Source organism: Salvia miltiorrhiza, chromosome 8 (genome assembly GCF_028751815.1).
Source record: "Salvia miltiorrhiza cultivar Shanhuang (shh) chromosome 8, IMPLAD_Smil_shh, whole genome shotgun sequence".
In the NCBI taxonomy this organism is placed as follows: Eukaryota; Viridiplantae; Streptophyta; class Magnoliopsida; order Lamiales; family Lamiaceae; genus Salvia; species Salvia miltiorrhiza.
The window spans coordinates 3,365,173-3,385,623 of NC_080394.1; the positions used below are offsets into that span (position 1 = coordinate 3,365,173).

A 20,451-nucleotide genomic window follows, 5' to 3' on the forward strand; every position below is an offset into this window, starting at 1 on the left:
CAATTTATATTTGATAAGTTTTCCACACACAATAAAGTGAGACTCTTACTCCACTTACAACACATTCAATTATTTTATTAAAATTCGTATCATTTAGAAATGAATAGAACTGAAGGAGTATTACTGATGGAATGTCTTATTAGTAACTAAAATATTACTCCATCTGTCCCTGAAATAAGTTCTTCTTTGGGGACGGCACGAGTTTTAAGGAAAAGTGGTAAAGTATATTGATAGTGGATAAAAATGTGTTATAATTAGTATTGGGAGTGGTGAAAATGTGAAAAAATGTTATAATTTATATTGAGAGTTGTGAAAAAATGAAAAGTAAAAATAAATAAAGTGTTATTAGTGGTGGGGTAGTTGTCCAAAAATGAAAATAAAGAAAAAATGAACTTATTTTGGGAACGTCCCAAAAAGGAAAAAGATAAACTTATTTCAGAGACGGAGAGAGTATTAATAACGGAAGAATTGATGAAGTAATAGTGCCGTTATATATGGGTTGGAGGAGTAAACTTTAATTAAGTATAATTCAATTTGAGGAACCAGGCAATGATGTTGACGGGTGGTTCTAGAATTTTCTTTTTCTGAAAAAATAAGAAAAAGAAAATGTGTGAAATTGTAAATAAAATAAAAATATATAAAGGTCGCATTTGATTGGATAGTAGCACAGCTCATGCAATGCAACGTATCGTTGCATTCACGTGATCTAGAAACCAAATTGCAGTCTTGGAACTCCACTGGCACACTGCCGACTGCCATACTACAATTTACACCATCATTATTAGTACTTCCCCGTCCACGAATCTTATCACGTTTTTTTTTTTTGGACCGTTACACGAATCTTGACACATTTTCAAATAAGGTACTCCCTCCGTTTCAGCTTTTTGTATCCACTTTTAATTGTATTTACAACTAAAAGTGGATACAAAAAGCTGGGACGGAGGGAGTAATAATTATCACCTTCTCTCCCACTTTATTACTTTCTATCTACTACTTTATCACTTTTATACTTTATTAATTACACACTTAAAACACTAATCTACAACTTCTTAATTCTGGTGCCGAAACCAAACGTGTCAAGATTCGTGGGACGGAAGAAGTATTAGCTTAGTATAGTCTTCTATGTCTCAAACTTTTAATATTTTTTTTATAAAATACTCACTTCACTACGTCCATAAAATATATACTTCTGAAAAAAAATGATAAGAGCTTTAATAAAAAAAAGTAAGTGTATTATAGATGTAGAAGGGACTCTACCTAAAAACCACTATCTTCGTCCCACTAAAAATAACCAATATTTTATTTTGATGTCATATCCCGGCTTTTAATCACTGATTAAAGACTCAATTATTAATAATTAAGGTTCGGCATCCATTATTAATAAAAATAGTTTGAATTATCCGATGTGATTTAATTGTTTTATATGTGTCTTGATGTGCTTAATTCTTATTATTATTTGAATCCGTTTGATTTTTAAAGGATCTTTATAAATATGGTGCACAAGTTTAATTAGTAGTTGAGCATAATTATATGAGCCACATGGATTTTTTTTAGTGGGCATGAAGTCATAAAATTTCCTTTAAATGGGATATTAAGTTTTATAAAGTGTTTTACTTCAATGATTTTACTGCAAGGATTTCATAAAGAATCTTTTAATTGATTAGAGTCAAGAGCTCTATTTAAATTTGATTCATCTTAACCACTACCCTACATCCCCACCATTACATTTTTCCCCCACCACTACACCTACTTTTCCACTTCACTGCCAATTTGTACCACCAACTCTCCTTTATACCGACAATAAAATCCTCATAATCTTAACAAATCTTATCATCAAAATCTTATCATCAATCATCTGCCATTTCAAATAGACAAAAGCCAAGTTTCAAAACCAAGTTTCCTTCTATTATTCATCCGCTCTTTCCTCGCTTTTCAACACACCCAACAAAGTTTAAGTGCAGAGGTAAGTGTTCCAACCAATTCTTTTCTTCTTCCTTGGGGATACAACCCTCTATTTTAACTATGTTATGTTTCCAACTTCCAGCAATCAAGCAGATTCAAATCCAAATTCATTGTTAAATTGTTGATTCGCAGATCCAACTTTGTGAGTTCAGAAAATTATCAAGGTTACCTCCTACTTTACTTTCTCCATACATTCATTTGTTAAATTACAAAACTATGATTCAAATGAAAACAGATCGAACACACGCATCCATTACCACTTCTTTTAGACTATTATTGTTTCAATTACATCAGCTTATCACCATCAGAGAAACACCAACAGAATAATACACACGCACACATTTTACTATATTCTCTAATCTATTACATGTACAATCAGTTTTAATAAAAAGGAAATGAATGATTGAAAGAACAGATTAATAAAACCCTAATTTTGCTTTTGTGCGTGTGACTGGAATTTGGGGGGATGAGTCTCCCGTCCTTGTGTGTCCGAGTCAGGGGAGGGAGTGAGACAGCCGGCGGCTGCTCAGGGCCGGCGACGGCAACGGTGCCGCCGAGCCGCCTTTTCCTTTTTCTGTCAGAAATTGGGAGGAGAGGAGAAAGATTAATTGAGTTTTAGATTTAGAAAAGAGAGAAAAGGGGAATAAGTAGGAAAGGGGAAAGGACTTATCTTCTCCGGCAGAGACGGCGGCGACGCGGCGGAAGCAGCGGCACGAGCGGCGGCCCTTCGGGATGCCGTTGCTCGACCGGCCGAGGGGGAAAAAGAAGAGCAGGCAGCGGTGCTGTTGAGGTCGTCGCGGCGGCACTGTGGTCGCCGGGGTGACTGCCCACCGTGAGCCGGAAGAGAGAGAGAGATACCGAGAGGGATGGGCCGTGAGGAGGCGTGGCTGCCGTCGATTCACCGGGACAGGAGCAGGACGACGGCGATATGCCGGACCTTCGCCGATCTCGGGCGGCGGCGGCAGAAACGAGGAGAGGGAGAGAGATGAGCTGTGTGTGTGTGTGTGCGTTTCTTGAAGTGAGAGGGCCAGAGAGAAGGAACGGACGAAGGAAACAGGGGAGAGAGAGAGGAGGGAGGCGTCCGGCGAGGCGGCGCGCCGGAGGCGGCGCCGGACTCGACCGAGCAGAGAGGCGAGAGGGGCGAGAGAGCCGAGAGGCAGAGAGGGAGAGTGAGGCGCTGATGATGTGCTGTGTGTGTGCGTGTGTTATGTGTTTGTGTGTGTGATATATGTGTGTTATATTAGGGTTAGGATTTAATTGGGCTCTTTATTAATTTTGTTTGGGCCGATTTATTTATTTAGCTTGGGCCGAAAATTTTAAATAAAATGGGCCGATTTTATTTTATGTTGCTGGGCCTTCCTGCTTTGTAAAAAAAAAAAGGAATGGGCCGATTTTTATTTAATAAAATGTACTGGGCCCATTTTAATTAAGTTTTGAACTGTTAATTGATTAATAAAGCCTACGAATTTTTGGCCTTATTTATTTTAAAATGTTTGAATTTTCACTAAATTAATTTAGTGAATTTAAATATCTTGATTTAATTTTTAATATTTAAGGTTGGGACTATTTATTTTAAATGAGGTCCGTTCTTTTATTTAATTTATTGAAGGACTAAAAAAAAATAATAATAATAATTTGGGATTAAACCCTCATTTTTATAATATTTCAAGGCTTTTTGAGTATGGATTTTAAATGGTTAAAATGTTTTATTTCATCTCAATGGATTTTAAAATGTTTTATTATTTATAAATGAATAATGGAATTTCTTATTTATTTACATAAAAAAAATGTATAGAATATTATAAATATGGTTTCTTTTTAAAGAAAAAGGATTAAATTATTTTATGAGTAATTCCATTATAATGGAATTAAAATGTCCTATTAGAATGGCTTCATGTTTTAATAAATATTGAGACTATTTATTTACATGATAAAAAAAATGTGGAATTGTGTTATAGAATGATTAAGTATATGATTTACTTTATCAAATGAGCTTGGGATTTAATTGAGATATTAAATTACTAAGCATGTGTTTATAAATGATTTATTTATTTAAGTGATGAAAATGTGCGAAGTATGAGAAAGCATGATTTATAATGATTAAATTTTCAAGGTGATAATATATGGCTTGTTCTTAATTGATGGAGTACTTGACTAAATGACGGGTGTAGAGGGAGGTTATGGATTATGTACATGTTAATGTTCGAACAAATGGGTTCGAACCTATATGATAGTTACATGATAATTGGTTACATTTTATTGATTGAATGAAACGAGATTAATATGGATGCTAGAACCCTAAAACATTAAAAGATACCTTAGGCACATAGAATTAGACTTTGTCTTATGACAATTTCTTCACGAACTTATCGACTCTTCATCAATGAAGGTCCGGGCGACAGAAAGTGAAGCAGAAGAAGAAACGACTCCACGCCAGCTTTAAGAACAATTGAGGTGGGCATTATTTTATTATTACGTATATAGAGATCCCCTGCGTGACGTAGGCCTCATATGCGAATATATATGCATGATATGTTTTGACTATTTATTCAGTTCTTATGAAATGCTTATATGTTTAATGCCCTTTATGAAAATGAAAATGTTATGAAAATGAAATATTTATGAAATGATTGACTGCCAAAATGTTTATGTTTTTATATGTATCCTATCTGTGTTGGTTCGCCAACTTTAAAGGAAATCCAATTGGGATCCTATGCTAGACAAAGGTCGCTAGCTAGGGTTAACGTGTACACTCATGGAGACCGCGAGTCGCTTGCGACCGGTCTTGGCGTCCGTGGTAAGGAGGCCTCCTTCCCGGCGCGTGACAGAAAGGACAGATATGGATCATATAGACTGAAAATGGGATGCATCCACCTTTATGAAAATGAACGAAATGTTTTAGTAAGCGCAGGTCATTTATGAAAACCCCTGTGTGTTACTGTTATGGCAGTTCAATTTATATATGTATGCATGTTGTATTTTCGGCTTATGTCACTGAGTATTTTTATACTCAGCCCTGCATGTATTTCTAAATGTGCAGGTTGAGCAGGCGATGGAATGGATTGGTGTTGAGCGGATTTCCCTTTTGATATTTATGTAATGAAACCTTGAGTATGCATCTCCATATGCATAACTCACACGTTTTTCCGCTGCAAACACTCTGAATTTGTTATCGTATTGTGGAACTTATTACTCCTTCATTTTGTTTAACTTTCATTTGGGGTTTAGTCGTTATGGCTGGCTCATTTGTTAATTACCTAAGTGGTTATATATATATACCACTAGTTTGTTGTTATTAATGTTGGTTATTTGGTAAATCCCTTTTTAAATTTCCATTTCTTATTGTTCATCCAAGTCATAACCCCGGTTAACCCGTCATTGGGATAGTGGGCTGTGACATTTGAATAGTTCTATTATAAATGACATATTTTTATCAGTGAAAAAATTTAACTCTTAAAATAATATGAGCCCTATCACTTTTGTTAAATTTACACTCTCTCTTTAATTTTCGTGCCGAAAAGTTTTGAGCCACTTACAGTGGACGATGAAGTATTAATAATGATAATTAATTGTATCGTAAGTAGAGAAAGATGAATATCATGTGATAGAAAGTTTCAAAAAATGGTAAGAGATTAATTTATTTGGACGCAAAAAAAAAAATGACTATTTTTTATAGACGGAAGGAGTATTCCATTTCGAACTTTCATTTTCTTTTAAAAAAAACTCTAAACTTTCGGCATTTTTCATTAATATTTCGATATACAAAATGTGCGAGCAGAAAGATGACTTATCTTGTTGGATGGAACATTTTGGAGACCGCCTTGTTGTAAAACCATATTAGCAATCACCATTGTGGGAAAACGCTGAAAGTTTGAGATTTTTTGTTATCTTTGCATCACTAAATTTTATGTAGCTAGACATTTTATGAAAAAATATTGAAAGTTCATGATTTTTTAGGAGAAAATAAAAATTTGAGTAGAAAACGAAAATTTAAGACATTCTGTGTAATACGTTGAAAGTTCAAAACATTTTATAAAAAAATTATTGAAAATTTAGAACATACATCGCTATTAACCCTTATTATTACTGGCTACATCATTAAAATTACATCTGATTTATATTATATATACACAAGTGTTTGAACTTCCACGTTTACTACTTGAATATTTGATATTCGATCCAATTAATTTTATAATCTCTGTATTATTGAATCCTGAAATTATGTTTGATTTGATTGAATTTTTTAAGTATAGTGTGTTATGATTGCATCACTTCAATGAATCTAAACTGTTGGGGTTCAATAATGACAGAACCTAATGTTTGATAACCTAATTGAGACAATGGAACGTTTAAGAACTTAATTACTGTAATTATAAGTCATATATTTCCTATATTTAATAAAGAATTGCAACTTTCATCCTCCAACTAATTTATTGAATAAAATAATTTTTTTATAATAATGTTTATATGGTTAATACTAGTGATAATACAAAGACCGAATATTAGCATGAGATGCGTTCAGCCATTTTTATGAACTATGTGCAAATAGTAGAATTATTATACCAAAAAATTCAACTCTAACAATATGATAATTTATGCGTAACAATATTGCCATATTTTATAGCACACGTTTAATTGTAGTATTAATTAATACGCAAAAATACCCATTTCTTGTCAAATATGTATAGAAAATAATTTTTATAGACGCAAACATTATATGCCCAAATTAAATGAACGAACTGAAATAAAATTAGATTTTGATGACTTTACTTAATTTTTTTGTAAAAATTCTTACACATTTATTATACAAGTACAATTGTAACATAAATATATAAGAGCATCCGCAGTGGGGACCCGATAGGGGGGACTCGAGTCACTCCCGATCGGGTCTCCCACTGCATCCGCAAGAGACACGAGGCTGCCCCGATAAAACAGATCAGACACGATGATCAAAAAGGCGGGCGCGTGTTATACACGCGCCGATATATATATAAAAAAAAAGGAAAATTCGGATTTTTGCAAAATAGCCGTTTAATCTCTTTCTCTCTTCCCAACTGCTCTTTTAGCCGTTTTTTATTTTTGTTTTTTTTTTTAATTTTTCTCTTCTATAAATACGCATCTCCATTAATGTAATTTAAATTTGAAGTAAATTGTGTTATTTAAATTTGTGCAATTAAAATTAAATGCAAAATATAAAAAACAAAATTAAAAAGATCAAATCAGCTATCATGTCATCCCATTACAATCTCCTTAACCCAACGTGGTTCCCTCTCTGTCAGGTCATCTACTTATAACATCATCCCCACTGCTGATAAAAATTTGAAAAAATGAACAATTCTGACATCAATGAGTCAAAAACCATGTCATCGACGACCAGCTAGCTAGATCATCTAGTTCCAAGTTGATGGATTTTTGAATGATTACTGTAAAATCATTTTTTTTTCATAACATATTATAAATGTATAAGATATTGTGTTCCGAATATATATAATAATGATTGAGATATTGAAGATAATTTGATTAATTGAATACAGAATATATATATATATATATATATATATATATATATATATGTGTGTGTGTGTGTGTGTGATATATATAGATTAATTTTATTAATTGAAATTTTCGCTTGGTTTAATTTAATGACGAAAACAATACAGTAGGAAAGATAAAAATGTGCAGTAGTGGTGCGACAAAAAGGAAAAGTGAATAATGTCCGAATTTTCAAAAGAGACAGAAGATTACAAAAAGTGAAATATTTTTGAGAAAATCAAAGAGACGAGTGGCAGAAAAAGGCTTCAGAAATGCAGAGAATCTCCGGCCCCCCATCCCACACACAGTTGACTCTCTCTACCTTCAAATTCAATTATTATTACCATAAATCATTTCAACCTTTTTTCACTTTTATTTCCTTTTCATACCATCCATTTTATCACTCACTTTCAATATTTATTCAACCAACACTTCGGTTTTTCTATCCTTTCTTTAAAGTTTATACACATTAAAAATCTACATTTATGGAGTAATTTTTAGGGATAATATCATCAAAATACAATAAATTTTATGTTTTTTATTTTGCAAATTAAATTTAAAATTTTGCTTACAAATACACCAATTTTTCTTTCTTTCTAATTTCACACGAGGGAAATTTTCGACGAGGTAGAAATCGAAATTGTCTACGTAGCGTAAACGGAAATCTTCCTAGAAGATATAGCTGGACATTAGATAAATTCCTTTACAATAATACAAAAATATATTAACGAATGATTTATCGAAAATGTACATTATGCGTAAAATCAAAGATAAATAAAAATTCGTGTGTTTAAAAATCAAATTTTAAATGCATATGTAAAATCAAAAAAATGTGAAAAGTCATGTATTTTGATGCAATAACACCCTTTTATAAACTCAACGCGAAAATATAGAATTGTAATGGCGATGTGGGAACTGAGAAAATCAAATATATACATATATATATTGTGTTATATATATTCGTCAAGATTATGTCACAATTCTTGTTTTAAGCCTTATGTCACTTTCTTTTTTTAGGAAGTGGTCTCATGTATTTTATTTATCATTAATCATTAATAATAAATATGGAACGCGTATATAGCTCAAAATGCCAAAAAAATTAGCTCAAAACTGCTTCTCTCTCTTCCTTCTTCCTCCATAAAACGGCACGATTTCTGCAACAACTGCTCCGTTTCGTCGAAAACACAATCACACAGTTTTAGAGAGAGAGAGAGGGGAGATGTATAAGAACCAGCTACAGGAGCTGGCGCAGAGGAGCTGCTTCAACCTTCCATCCTACACGTGCATAAGGGAGGGTCCGGACCACGCGCCGCGCTTCAAAGCCGTCGTCAACTTCAACGGTGAGAGCTTCGAGAGCCCCTACTTCTGCTCCAACCTCCGCCTCGCCGAGCACGCTGCCGCCGAGGCCGCCCTCGCCTCCCTCTCCTCCCGCGGCCCCTCCCACTCCCTCGCCGCCCGCATCCTCGTACGTTCCCCTCCATCAATTTACTTCTAGCTTTTGCTGCTCCACCTACATTATTAGGGTTCGTTTATCGTGATTACTTTTGCCGGCCGCTAACGTGCGCCGCTGCCGGTCGATTTGATCTGTGAGGTGAAATTACGTGATTGCCCTCCGTTGTAATGTGAAACAAACGAGATCACTGCGTTTGCTTACATGAGTCTGCCGTAATTAATTTGGGGAAAATTTTGGTGGAACCAGTCAACACGCTGTGGGAGAAGCATGGATATCGTTTCAATTTCTTTATTAATAGTTCGTTATCGGTGCGCGAATTTTCTCCGCAGCTGTGTGTGTACATTCGTGTAATTAATAAGGTTGGGTTAAGTACGTAAACGTTGAAAATGCAGGGGATTTTCACCTAATTTTTCATTAAAAAGGATTTAATTAGGTTGCTCTGGAGTTAGACTTGTTGACTTTGAAACTGAATTTAAAATCTGATAGTGGTAGTCGATTGAAATGGATAGCTGAAATCGTTGACTGTGGTAATGAATCCATGCAACCATGCAATGTTAGAGGCATTAGTATTGGTTTAGATTAGAAATTTGTATTGGTTTGGATCAAAATGATGATCTCAGAAGTCAGAACCCTCCTAAAAGTTTTGTTTAATTATGATATTCTTTCGTTTAGGATGAAACAGGGGTTTATAAGAACCTCCTGCAGGAGATTGCACAAAGAGTTGGATCTCCATTGCCTCGCTACACAATCTATAGGTCTGGTTTAGGGCACTTGCCCGTCTTCACAGGAATCGTGGAATTGGCTGGAATCACGTTTCAGGGAGAACCGGCTAAGAACAAGAAGCAAGCAGAGAAGAATGCAGCACTTGCGGCTTGGCTGTCGTTAAAACAATGTAAGCTTTCTCTACTTACTGCTTTAGTGGAGAAATGTTGTGTGTTGTTCATGTTGATTCGTTGTCGTTAAAACAATGTAAGCTTTCCATACTTACTGCTTTAGTGGAGAAATGTTGTGTGTTCATGTTGATTCTTTCGTGTCCTCTTCAGCACGAGCGTGGTGGTTTGTTGTCTATTGCGAAAGTTTCAAGAATTGTTAAACGTTTTCTTCTATTTTATTGGTCAGTGGCACAGAAAGATGCAGGCTCTTCCCTCGAACACGAAAATACTGAGGAACAGGAGCAGATCAGAATAGCGAGGGCCTTGCAGAACTACCGAATGAAGGAAAAGATGGGCGTGGCTGGCTTAGTTAACAGCATCTCGTTACCATTTCTACAAAAAAATTCAGTTCCAACTCCCCGCCCCTCTAGTCCACAGCGCCCTCCAATGTCCGTATCCAAAATCCTCCCCTTGTTTTGCCAGAAAACTGCTTCTCGGAGTAGGCCCCCGTCTATCATAAACAACACAACTTTGCAGCCTTCACCATCATCCCTTCCTCGGTCATCAGAAGTTGGGAATACACATACTCAGAGCCAGAGGCATCCTGTTGTTGGGGCAGCTCCTTACGTCCCCGTCAACCAATATAGGACACCTTACCATGGGATTGCTCCGCCCGTTACTATGAGAACAGCAGTGCCAGTTTTCTCAGCACCACCTGCTGCTCGAGTGATGCATCCCCGACCAAGTGGAGTAGTCCCACCAGTACGTATGAGGCAGGCGATTCCTGTCTTCTCAGCTCCACCGGCCCCAAAACCACCCTCTGTCTCGGCTGCCCCACCACCCTCGGAGAAGATGCAGCCACCTGCAGATGACAGCACTTGCAACGTTGATGAATCTACCGCCATCAAATGCATGGAGCAGCTCGAGTTATGACTCCAGCTGCAGACGTAACACAAGTACGCTGGAATGCAACATGTCTATGTTGGCTTTTCTTACTCTTTTTTCTTTAATTTTACGTATAATATTTTTTGTCCACGGGATGCACGGCATTGATGCAGCGCACCCCGGCCGAGGTAATGGTAGGAGAAGAGCCCAAATTGGTAGGATTTTGGAAGTAAGACTGGATTTAGGGATGTTATATACAGTTTAAGTATGCTTTCTGTTTCAGTGGGAAACACATGTTTTTGGTGTAAATATGAACTTGAATCTTCAGTAATCCACCTTAAGCATATGAGTGTGTATGTGTGTTTTGTGTGTCTATGTGAATCTTCACTGTTTATAGGTTGCTCAATACCAACACAGTTCGATTTAATGATCTGGAAATCCGATTTTCCTATCTCGCTTCTCGATATTGCTCGTTCCGATGTCGATTAATACAATCTCCCTTTTAGTTTTAAAAAAAACTACACCAACACAGTTTATGCATTCACTCGAGATCCACTATCGCATTCTTTAGTATTCTATTAAAATTTGTTTTTTTCTTAAATTTTGATTTCTTTTGTTTCGGGTTTCATTATATCTAATTAGGATTTATAAGTATTTTTTAACATTTAATTTGTATTCTAATTAATAATTAATTATTAGGGTTGATTGTTCTATATATAGATTACAGGGTTTATGATTCTCTTAAGCTTCAATTTTATGTAATCTTGGTTCATTATATTATAATTAGCTTTATTTTTATATTAATAATGTGAAAATAGTGAATTTAATTGTAGGACATAAAAATAGTGGAATAGAGGGGAGGATTCAAATCGATTTTTAACCTAACTTTTAACATTTATAAGAGGGAGGTGAAGATTCAATATAATTGCAAGTATACAATTAAATATGATTAATTAGATCCGGATATTAACTCATAAGATCGTTTTACACAATTTTTTTATATTTATTTATTAAAAATGTCACAACCTTCAAATGTTGCTATTTAACGCCCTATGTTTTTATCTTTTACCAGAAATAAAGCCATATCAATTTTCTAACCAATAATAAATACTACGTGGGAATTTTAAGAATAATAGTTAATGAGATTATATCAAAAAGAAATACTCAAGATATTTTGTGGAGGGACAAAAATAGAATAATAAAAAGAGTTTCAAACAACGAAAAGAGCTTAATGGGTATTCCAGTGTGGGCCGTCGAATTTGGGCCTAATATGTAGAAAGTATAAAATTGGTGAAATTATGAATGACATTTTTGAAATCAACAGATATTATGAGTGTCCCAAAAATATAACAATATCATAAAATTTAGTGACATTTAAGGGTGTAGTTAATTTAGTAACATGTAAAAGTATAATTTTTTTTTTTTGACATATGAGATTGTAGTTATTTTTATGACAAAATATTTATGATTAGTTCTTGACCAAAATTGATATTGTTAATAATTAAATTAGTAATAATATATGTACGTGTGTATGAAAATTTAGATGTATCAAAATTTAGTTGTATGAATAAAACTCACAAAATTTAAATGTGACAATATGTATTTTATATATTTATATATTACAAATAAAATATAAATACGCGTAGGAGTGTAGCTAAACTTCATTATACTTAAAAATATAACAATCTTTGTGACACATTTCATAATTTCATTAAAATTGTGCGACTGCTAAATAATTTTATTTGGAGCGATGAGAATTGCAAGTTTGAAAGTTGAAAGTTTGCTTATGCGTCACTTTCTCCTATTTTATGTTGACCTCAATTACTTGAAATTTAAGATACAAGGAAATATTTTACACAAGGGATCTGCACCTACAACCACACAAAGATTTCAAGATTTATAGATATAAGAAGTTTGTAAGAAAGGTTTAATTTTGAGTATTCTCAAAAAATAAAGGTTTAATTTTGAGTTGAGGAAAGTAGGAGCAATGAAGAGTACATAGTTTTTGAGAGAGAAATTTATGAAGACACTAAATATTGCTGGTCCATTAAGCAATAAAGAAATAAATGTAGTAGGCTATAGGCCTGCCCCAAATCCCATCTTTTATCCATATTTGAGTTCATACTTTATGGTCAAAAGAAATAGAGCATGAAAATGGGAAAACAAGTGGTTACTATCAATACACGATCATGTGAATAAAGGCTCTCTCTCTCTCTCTCTCTCTATATATATATATAGGGGGCCGCTCTAATGAGACCCCCTAATTTTAGTGAGATCTAGGGTACGATCTGGTGCGTTTATTTTATCAATCCTATGGCTGATATTGTATCTAGAGAGAAATTTTTTTTTGCAGGGTTCGAATCCTGGAAGGAGCAAAATATTTTAAATTTTATTATTCATTAGTATATACTGCATTGTTCATCAGTATATATGTCTTATTCATTAACAATTTTTAAAATTTTGTTTTTCACCAGTATATACATCTTGTTCGTTAGGTATAAGTTTTGTTCATTAGTATTATATGTCTTATTCATTGTCCTAGTGTTTCACGAAAAATAGAGGGTCTCACTAGAGCGCGCCCCTATATATATATATATATATATATATATATATATATATATATATATATTTCGAACTTTAGAGCCTTGTTGATTCATAACCTTGTTGAATGAATTCATGGTTCATAATCTAAAGTTGATTCATAACCTTGTTTAATGAATTCATGGCCCTTACTCTTGAGTTCGAATCTTATAAGTAACAAAAATTCTAATTTTCGTAATTCAGATATTTATATAGCGAATTCATATATGTTCTACGTAGAATTCATACATTTAAATATAATTTTTCAAAAATTAAATTCCAACTGTTAGATTATGAATAGATCAATATGTTAATCTATTTCTATTTTATACTCTGAGCTTTATTTGAAACTTAGTCTTCCTCTCTCTCTATATACTCCCTCCGTCCCTGAAATGGCTTCCTCTTTGGGGACGGCACGGGTTTTAATAAAAAGTTGTAAAGTGTATTGATAGTGGAGAAAAAATGATATAATTATTATTGGAAGTTGTGAAAAGTGTTATAATTAGTATTGGGAGTGGTGAAAAGTGAAAAGTAAGAATAAATAAAGTATTATTAGTGGTGGGGTAGGTTTCCAAAAATGGAAAGAAAGAAAGAGAAAGTTATTTGGGGGACGTCCCAAAATGAAAAAAGAGGAAGTTATTTTAGGGACGGAGGGAGTATATAAAGGTTATGAGTTATGAGTAAATTGACAATGTAAATCTATTCTGATGTGTGTGTATATATATATATATATCACAAAGAAATAAATCATGGCATGTGTGCTAAACAAGCAAAGGTAGAGAGAGAGATGGGGGGTGATGGTAAGAGGTGGTGGGCCAAATAGTCCACTTGAAAGACACCAACTCATCTATTTGATTGATCCAAGCCAGTGGGCCCGGGCCCACTCCAGCCTGCACAGCATTGGGCCCACTTTGGATTAAGGAAGCACAAAAGCATTGGCTCAACTCAAAGCATTGGCTCTTAAGAAACACAAAAACTAGAGAGAGAATTAGGAGAGAGAGAGAGGAAGGGGACAAAGTGGAGGAATGTTAATCCCATCAACCATAGTTTTGGAAAAAAGGAAATGAAAAATATGGTAATGGGAAGCATTTGACCTTTGTTTAATTTCATCATCCACCTTCGATTGTACCTACAAACATGGAACTCATCTTGTCTCTCTTATGCCTACTCAATCTTTGTTCTCTTCATTACTACTATCGTATTTTATTTCATTTGATAAAAAATAAATTCTACTCATTTGAAAAAAAATTCCACTCATTTCAACGTATAACATGTGAAATTTATCTAAATTGACTAAAATATCTCAAAATAACAAGCATGCTACAAATTGTTTAGAATCAACGCTAAATCATTGATTTCCCACTACAAATTTTTAGAATTTTTTTTTTTTTTTTCAGAATTTACATGAGTCTAAAGTTCATTGATTAATAATTTGATTGTCTGGAATTCAATGAACATTCCGAAGGTACCGTTGATTATCTTTCTAATTATACTTATATTGTTGGATTTTGATTACTGAAAGTGGTAAAAAAAATAGCATGAAAATTGATGTCATAAAATGCTGTGTTTTTCCTTTTCGGCCAATTCCGGTGACCAAACCCAACAATATAAGTATAAAGTATCACTATAGAGATATCATCAAGAGGTTTTCAACGGTACATTCGAATTGCTCATCGAACTGCTTACAACCAAGATATTTGCCAACGAACTTTTGGACTCATCAAATTCCAAAAAAAAAATAGAATTTTATGATTTTTTTGACGTAAAATGTAAATTTGGTTAAAAATTAAAATTTAAATATAATTCGTGTATTTATAGTCAATTAACACTTATTTTTACGATATTATCTAAAATGTTAATGCTAATTCGAGTGATGTGTGAATATATTGTAAGTTGATCAAATCAGATTATTAGTCGTGCATAATTTTTACTTACCATTAATACACTCACTATTTTCTACATATATGTTTTAAAAATTATTTGTATACGTAGATGTTGCCACAACCACAAGCATGCATGCATAAATGTGTTCAACTTTGTGTCGTCTATGATTCATACAAAATGTTAAATTCGACAACCTACCTTTGATGGGAGCATCGAATTAGGTTTGTTTTCTGGAAAAAATAAAATGTAAATTCTTTTTTACTTTTACTATTTGTGTATAATTCCCATTTCCCACTTTATCCTACCTTATTGGATTGTTATCAATGGCATTGATGTTGGAGTCATGAAGAAGACCATAATTAATTTATCCTTGTCACCCTTCATAAACAATAAATCTATGCAGCCACATTGTGATCACCCACACACTAATATAATAAGAATAATCTTGATTTATTTAATTTATTTTTTAAATAAAAATAGGATTTAGTTATTTTATTATATTCTCTATATTGTACTTATTTTTTTAATTTTTTTTTTTGCATTTTTTATTTTTAATTTATTTTTTAATAAAAATAAAAAAGTTACCAAAAAATTGCAAAAAAATTACTATAATGTAGAGAATATGATAAAATGACTAAATCTTATTTTTATTTTAAAAAATATGTTAAATAAATTAAATTATTTTCTACTTAAGTAAATTGTGGGCAGCCACAATGTGGCTGTTTAGCATTACTCCTTCATAAACCTCACTGAATATACTTTATTCATTAAATACAATTAGAGTGTGTTAATAAGGTGGGTAAATTCTAAACATAACAAAAATTACAAAGATGTGTGTAAATGCAACGTGTTAAAAAGTGTGAAAGAAAATTACTCCCTCCGTCCACTAATTCGTGTCCTAATTTACCATTTTGGTCCGTACATCAATCTGTGTTCTACCCATTTTAAGTGACTATTTTTTTTAACAAATAAATCATTTTTTCTTAAAACTTGTGCCCCCTTTCTCCTAGAACACGAATTAGTGGACAGATGAAGTATTACAGATTCGGATAAACGTAATGTTAAGTTGGTAACCCTTTAAAATACTTGTAGCCAATATAAATGAGTACGTGTATATAGAATAAATAAAGAGGTTATTTAGGAGCTTATTATATTTAAGCTATTTAAAAGTGTTTAGTACTTAAATAAACTATGAGATAAAATACACAAAAAAAAAAAAAACTCCAGCTTGTAAGCTTTAAAAGAAAAAAAAAAAGTTATCGACCTCAACTTATTTTTAGTTATTTTATAAGCAACAATTTATCAAGTTATAAAAATAATTCTAATGTGATTTGTTATTTCCATCATTTATCATTTTCATTTTATGATCCACATGAATTTCTTGTATAACTACGATTTTCTTTGCTTAAGTCGCAATCATCTCTTTTAACTTATAATTCAATTATTTAAATACGTTAACAATTTTATACATTACAAAAAATCAGTCGATCAGCGACATAATTTTTCGTCGCTAAAAATAAAAATTTGTCGTTAAAAGCAGTTAACGACAGACTAGTGATTGATTTATTATGAATTTAGTTTCTTAGTCGCTAACAAAAATAACGAAATAAAAGTAGTCTATTACTAGATCTAACAACGAAAAATTCCGTAGCTAGACAAATTATCGTCGTTTAGTCGTATTTTTTTTTTAACTTAGGACGGAAAACAACTAAACGTTTTTAACTTAGGACGGAAAATTCCTACAGAAAATACACATATAAGCAGCTCATGAGAGTTGAAATATTACTTCATAATAATAAACTTTTCAAACATAATAAAATATTAAATTTCAGCCATCTGATTCGCTGTCTATTTTCCATGGATGATTAAATTTCATAGATATAAAATCATGTGAGTTCACTTTTTTCCTGACCTAACCTAACCTGCTTTTATATAAGTGGGGGGAATGTATAGATTATATAAAACTTATTTAATCAATAAACTAAACAATTATTGCTCATCAAAGGTGCATTTTAACTCGACGCTCTTAAAGGCTTATTTTTTTAATTATTTTACAATTATTAATTCCTTCTGTTTTGGCTTTTCCTTTGTTGTATCCGACTCATATAACCTTACAAAAGATATATAACGTCGTTACACATTAAATTATTCAAAAGCATAAAATTGCAATATGTTTTATATTAGTTCTTGATTGATATATTTTTTTAATTTTATGGTTGGACCTTCTTTTGGGGAAAGGTTTACTTTATTATTGAATTTGGATTATCGCTTATCATCAAGTAATAATTAATTAGTGGTTTTACGAGATTCTATTCACTTTATTAAAGTTTGGATTTATAATTAAATATGTATGAGACTGGTCCTATATTTTTAAGCATTTTCACCATTTCAAAATTTCAGAAGTTTTTTGTTACATGTAAAAATAAATTAATTAACTGTTTATGAACTTTTATTGATTTCTAAACAAACGCAAATGATATATAAGCATGTCACATTCATTAAATTCTCACCTATCATATGTGTATATTACTAAAATTATATTTTTTAGGCAAGCTAGCCGCTCCAACATTTTTTTTAGCATATTCGATACAATTGCCCAGGAAATAGGGTAAATATCACTTTAATCTTTAAATTATTTTTTCACTATAAATTATATCATGTATTATGATATAATTTTAAATCTGTATTATGAAAATATCATGTATTATGAAAATATTTTTTTTTTAAATATTAATTTTCTCTTTTCTCTGATCAAAAAAAAAATATCATGTATTATGAAAATAATTTTTTAAATCTTGAATTATTAATTTTATGACAATATATTGTACCATTCATCCATTTTTTTAGTTCTCAAATATGACATGGCTCGTCGAATGCTACGATATATTTAGAATTTTTTTAAACCTACATTGTATCGTACAATTGATAGTTCAAGATAAAAAAAAAATTATTGAATAATTAATGATATAATTAATAGTGTGAAAATAATTCGAAGTTTAAAATAATATTTATCCCAAAAAAATATATCAACTAAATTTATGCAAATAACATAAAAATATTATCGATTATGCAAAAGCACTTATCATTATAAATATCCCATAAATTCATTTCAAATTAATTTAGAGTACCATACAAAACAGATATACTAATCTCTCCCTCTTTCTCTATAATATTATCCATCTTTGAAGTGAAAATAAGGAAGGAAAAATGGTGAACATCTTTTTTTGTGTCAAATGTTAGAAAATGAATGAGACATTTAAAGACATAAATTTGTGTTATCCATCATTTCCCATAGATAAATTTATCCATAAAAGCAAACGCAACCTATGGAGTATAATATATGAACTTAAAAAAAAAAATATATATATGAACTTAAAAAAAAATAAAAAAAATACATATACATATAGTTAGTGTGGGTTGTGGGAAGCACGTGATCTTTTTCGCGCGTGCCAAAAGCCTATTGGAAATACACTTGCACTATTACTATTAGAGAGTGAACTTTGCATTATTTTAGAGGGAAGTATAGAATAATTCATTTTAAATTTTAACAATCAACTCTATATTTCAATTTATAATAGAGAAATCTATTTCAAAATTAACTGACATCTCGTGAGATCCTAAACTCATTTTAAATTTTAACAATTAACACTATATTTCAATTTCTAATAAAATAATTTATTTTAAAATTAGCTGAGTTAATTTTAAATATAAAAACATTATTCATTGGCTCGAGGCAGCTTTGGCGATGAGCTAACTGGTCCTTGTACATGAGTTTTAATAAAATGAGTTTTGGATTGTAAAAGAAAAGGGAAATAAAATTTGAGAATGTAGGCTGATTAATTTGGTAACGAAACGTCAGGCTTCATTTAATTCCATGTCGATGCATATCCATCTAATATCCATAAATTTCTTTTTCGTCAATTTTCACACGTATCCATCATTTTTGCTTCATTAAATGAAAAATAGAGTAGAATGCGGCATGATCTTTTTTTTTTCTAAGTTTTTTGGTTTTGGATCCTATAATGTGATTGAAAAAAATTAAATATTCATTATTTGTTTACGTTTCATTACACCTTTTTAGATATAAAATATATAGGAGTATTATACAATGAAATTGAATATATATTGTAAATTTGTAATAAAATAATTAAATTAACAATCATTTCGTATAAACTAGATCAAATAACTAAACAAATAAACATACAACTTACAGGATGTTGAAATTTTGGTATTACCCAAGGGAAACGACACGGATTTTAAGAAAATATGGTAAAAAGGTATTTGATGACGAAATCATATACAAAAATAGTGTTTAATTGTAAAGTTGATAGTGAGATCATGTACAAAAATAAAAATTAAGAAGATTGGGACAAATTTTTTGTGAACGTCCAAAAAGAAAATTGAGGCAAAGTTTTGGAGACGAAAGGAAGCTTCTTTATCAAGGGGGATGTATTTATAGATGGTTTTGCTAGATAAATCAATAATTTCACTCATTTTGCAACTAATGATCACTATATTTAAGATCGTTTAATCATGATTAGGGCGAGTTTAATCGAATTTTGATTTATAAAACACCGGTACAAGTCAAATATACAAAGAATGATGCTGAAATAAGAGAATAAGAGTATCCGCAATGGTGCTCATTTTCAGGCTCGAGCCCCCCAATTGCTCGCCTCCCTCCATTGCTGAGCCCTGGGCTCGCGCGCTTGGCTCTCCCTAGTGCACCGGGCTCACAGCCCGCGCGTCACTACACCGTCCAATTAAAATGCTTCGGGCAATAAAATAAAAAATAAAAAAATAAGAGCCAAGGGTTGGTTCTCCCATTGTGGAGGTGAATTCAAAAATGATGGGGACCATGTTTAAGAGCCCACTCTCGACTCTCCATTGCTGATGCTCTAAGTCAATGACTCAAAAGTGATGGATTTTATTTCACAATTAATTAGAAATAAAAGTAAATTGGAAAATAAAAAAGGGGGTTGTGTTGTTTAGCATCTTTGATGATGGGAGACAAGACATGGCATTAAATGAGTTTACCATGAAAAGAAAATTACAAATTGAATCAGTTAACAACCAAACAAGTAGTGAAAGCTAATAGACATTGAAATTCACCAACCAAAAAAATCGTTATAATTGGTACAGCAAATGCCTAATTATGCCCTCTAACCCCCCCCTTGAAAACTATCTTCGGACCAGAAAATGTTGTCACGCTCTTAAATGTGATTACGACTTCACATTCATTTAAACCCATTTTATGCATATATTTTTATTTTTTAACATGTAATT

The 20,451-nt window shown here is 32.2% G+C and overlaps 1 protein-coding gene and 1 long non-coding RNA gene across 2 annotated transcripts; both read left to right on the plus strand.

Annotated features, from left to right (window-relative positions):
- Positions 1 to 1,577: 1,577 nt before the first annotated feature.
- LOC131000061 (uncharacterized) lies at positions 1,578 to 5,295 on the plus strand. The gene is made up of 4 exons (XR_009093646.1): positions 1,578 to 1,963; positions 2,045 to 2,126; positions 4,352 to 4,416; positions 5,003 to 5,295. It is a non-coding gene; the product is annotated as an uncharacterized LOC131000061 (long non-coding RNA).
- A 3,268-nt stretch (positions 5,296 to 8,563) lies between these two features.
- Positions 8,564 to 11,060, plus strand: LOC131000062 (double-stranded RNA-binding protein 6). Its single transcript, XM_057925821.1, has 3 exons — positions 8,564 to 8,959; positions 9,620 to 9,839; positions 10,067 to 11,060. The coding sequence occupies exons 1-3, from the start codon at positions 8,714 to 8,716 to the stop codon at positions 10,750 to 10,752; spliced, it is 1,152 nt and encodes a 383-aa protein (XP_057781804.1). The 5' UTR covers positions 8,564 to 8,713; the 3' UTR covers positions 10,753 to 11,060.
- Positions 11,061 to 20,451: the final 9,391 nt, after the last annotated feature.

Excerpts from the sequence above, each read along its gene's own strand:
- LOC131000062 (XM_057925821.1), top strand. The coding sequence starts at position 8,714 with ATGTATAAGAACCAGCTACAGGAGCTGGCGCAGAGGAGCTGCTTCAAC. Across the intron at positions 8,960-9,619 it reads CCCTCGCCGCCCGCATCCTC|GATGAAACAGGGGTTTATAA; the intron begins GTACGTTCCCCT and ends TCTTTCGTTTAG. Across the intron at positions 9,840-10,066 it reads TTGGCTGTCGTTAAAACAAT|TGGCACAGAAAGATGCAGGC; the intron begins GTAAGCTTTCTC and ends TTTATTGGTCAG.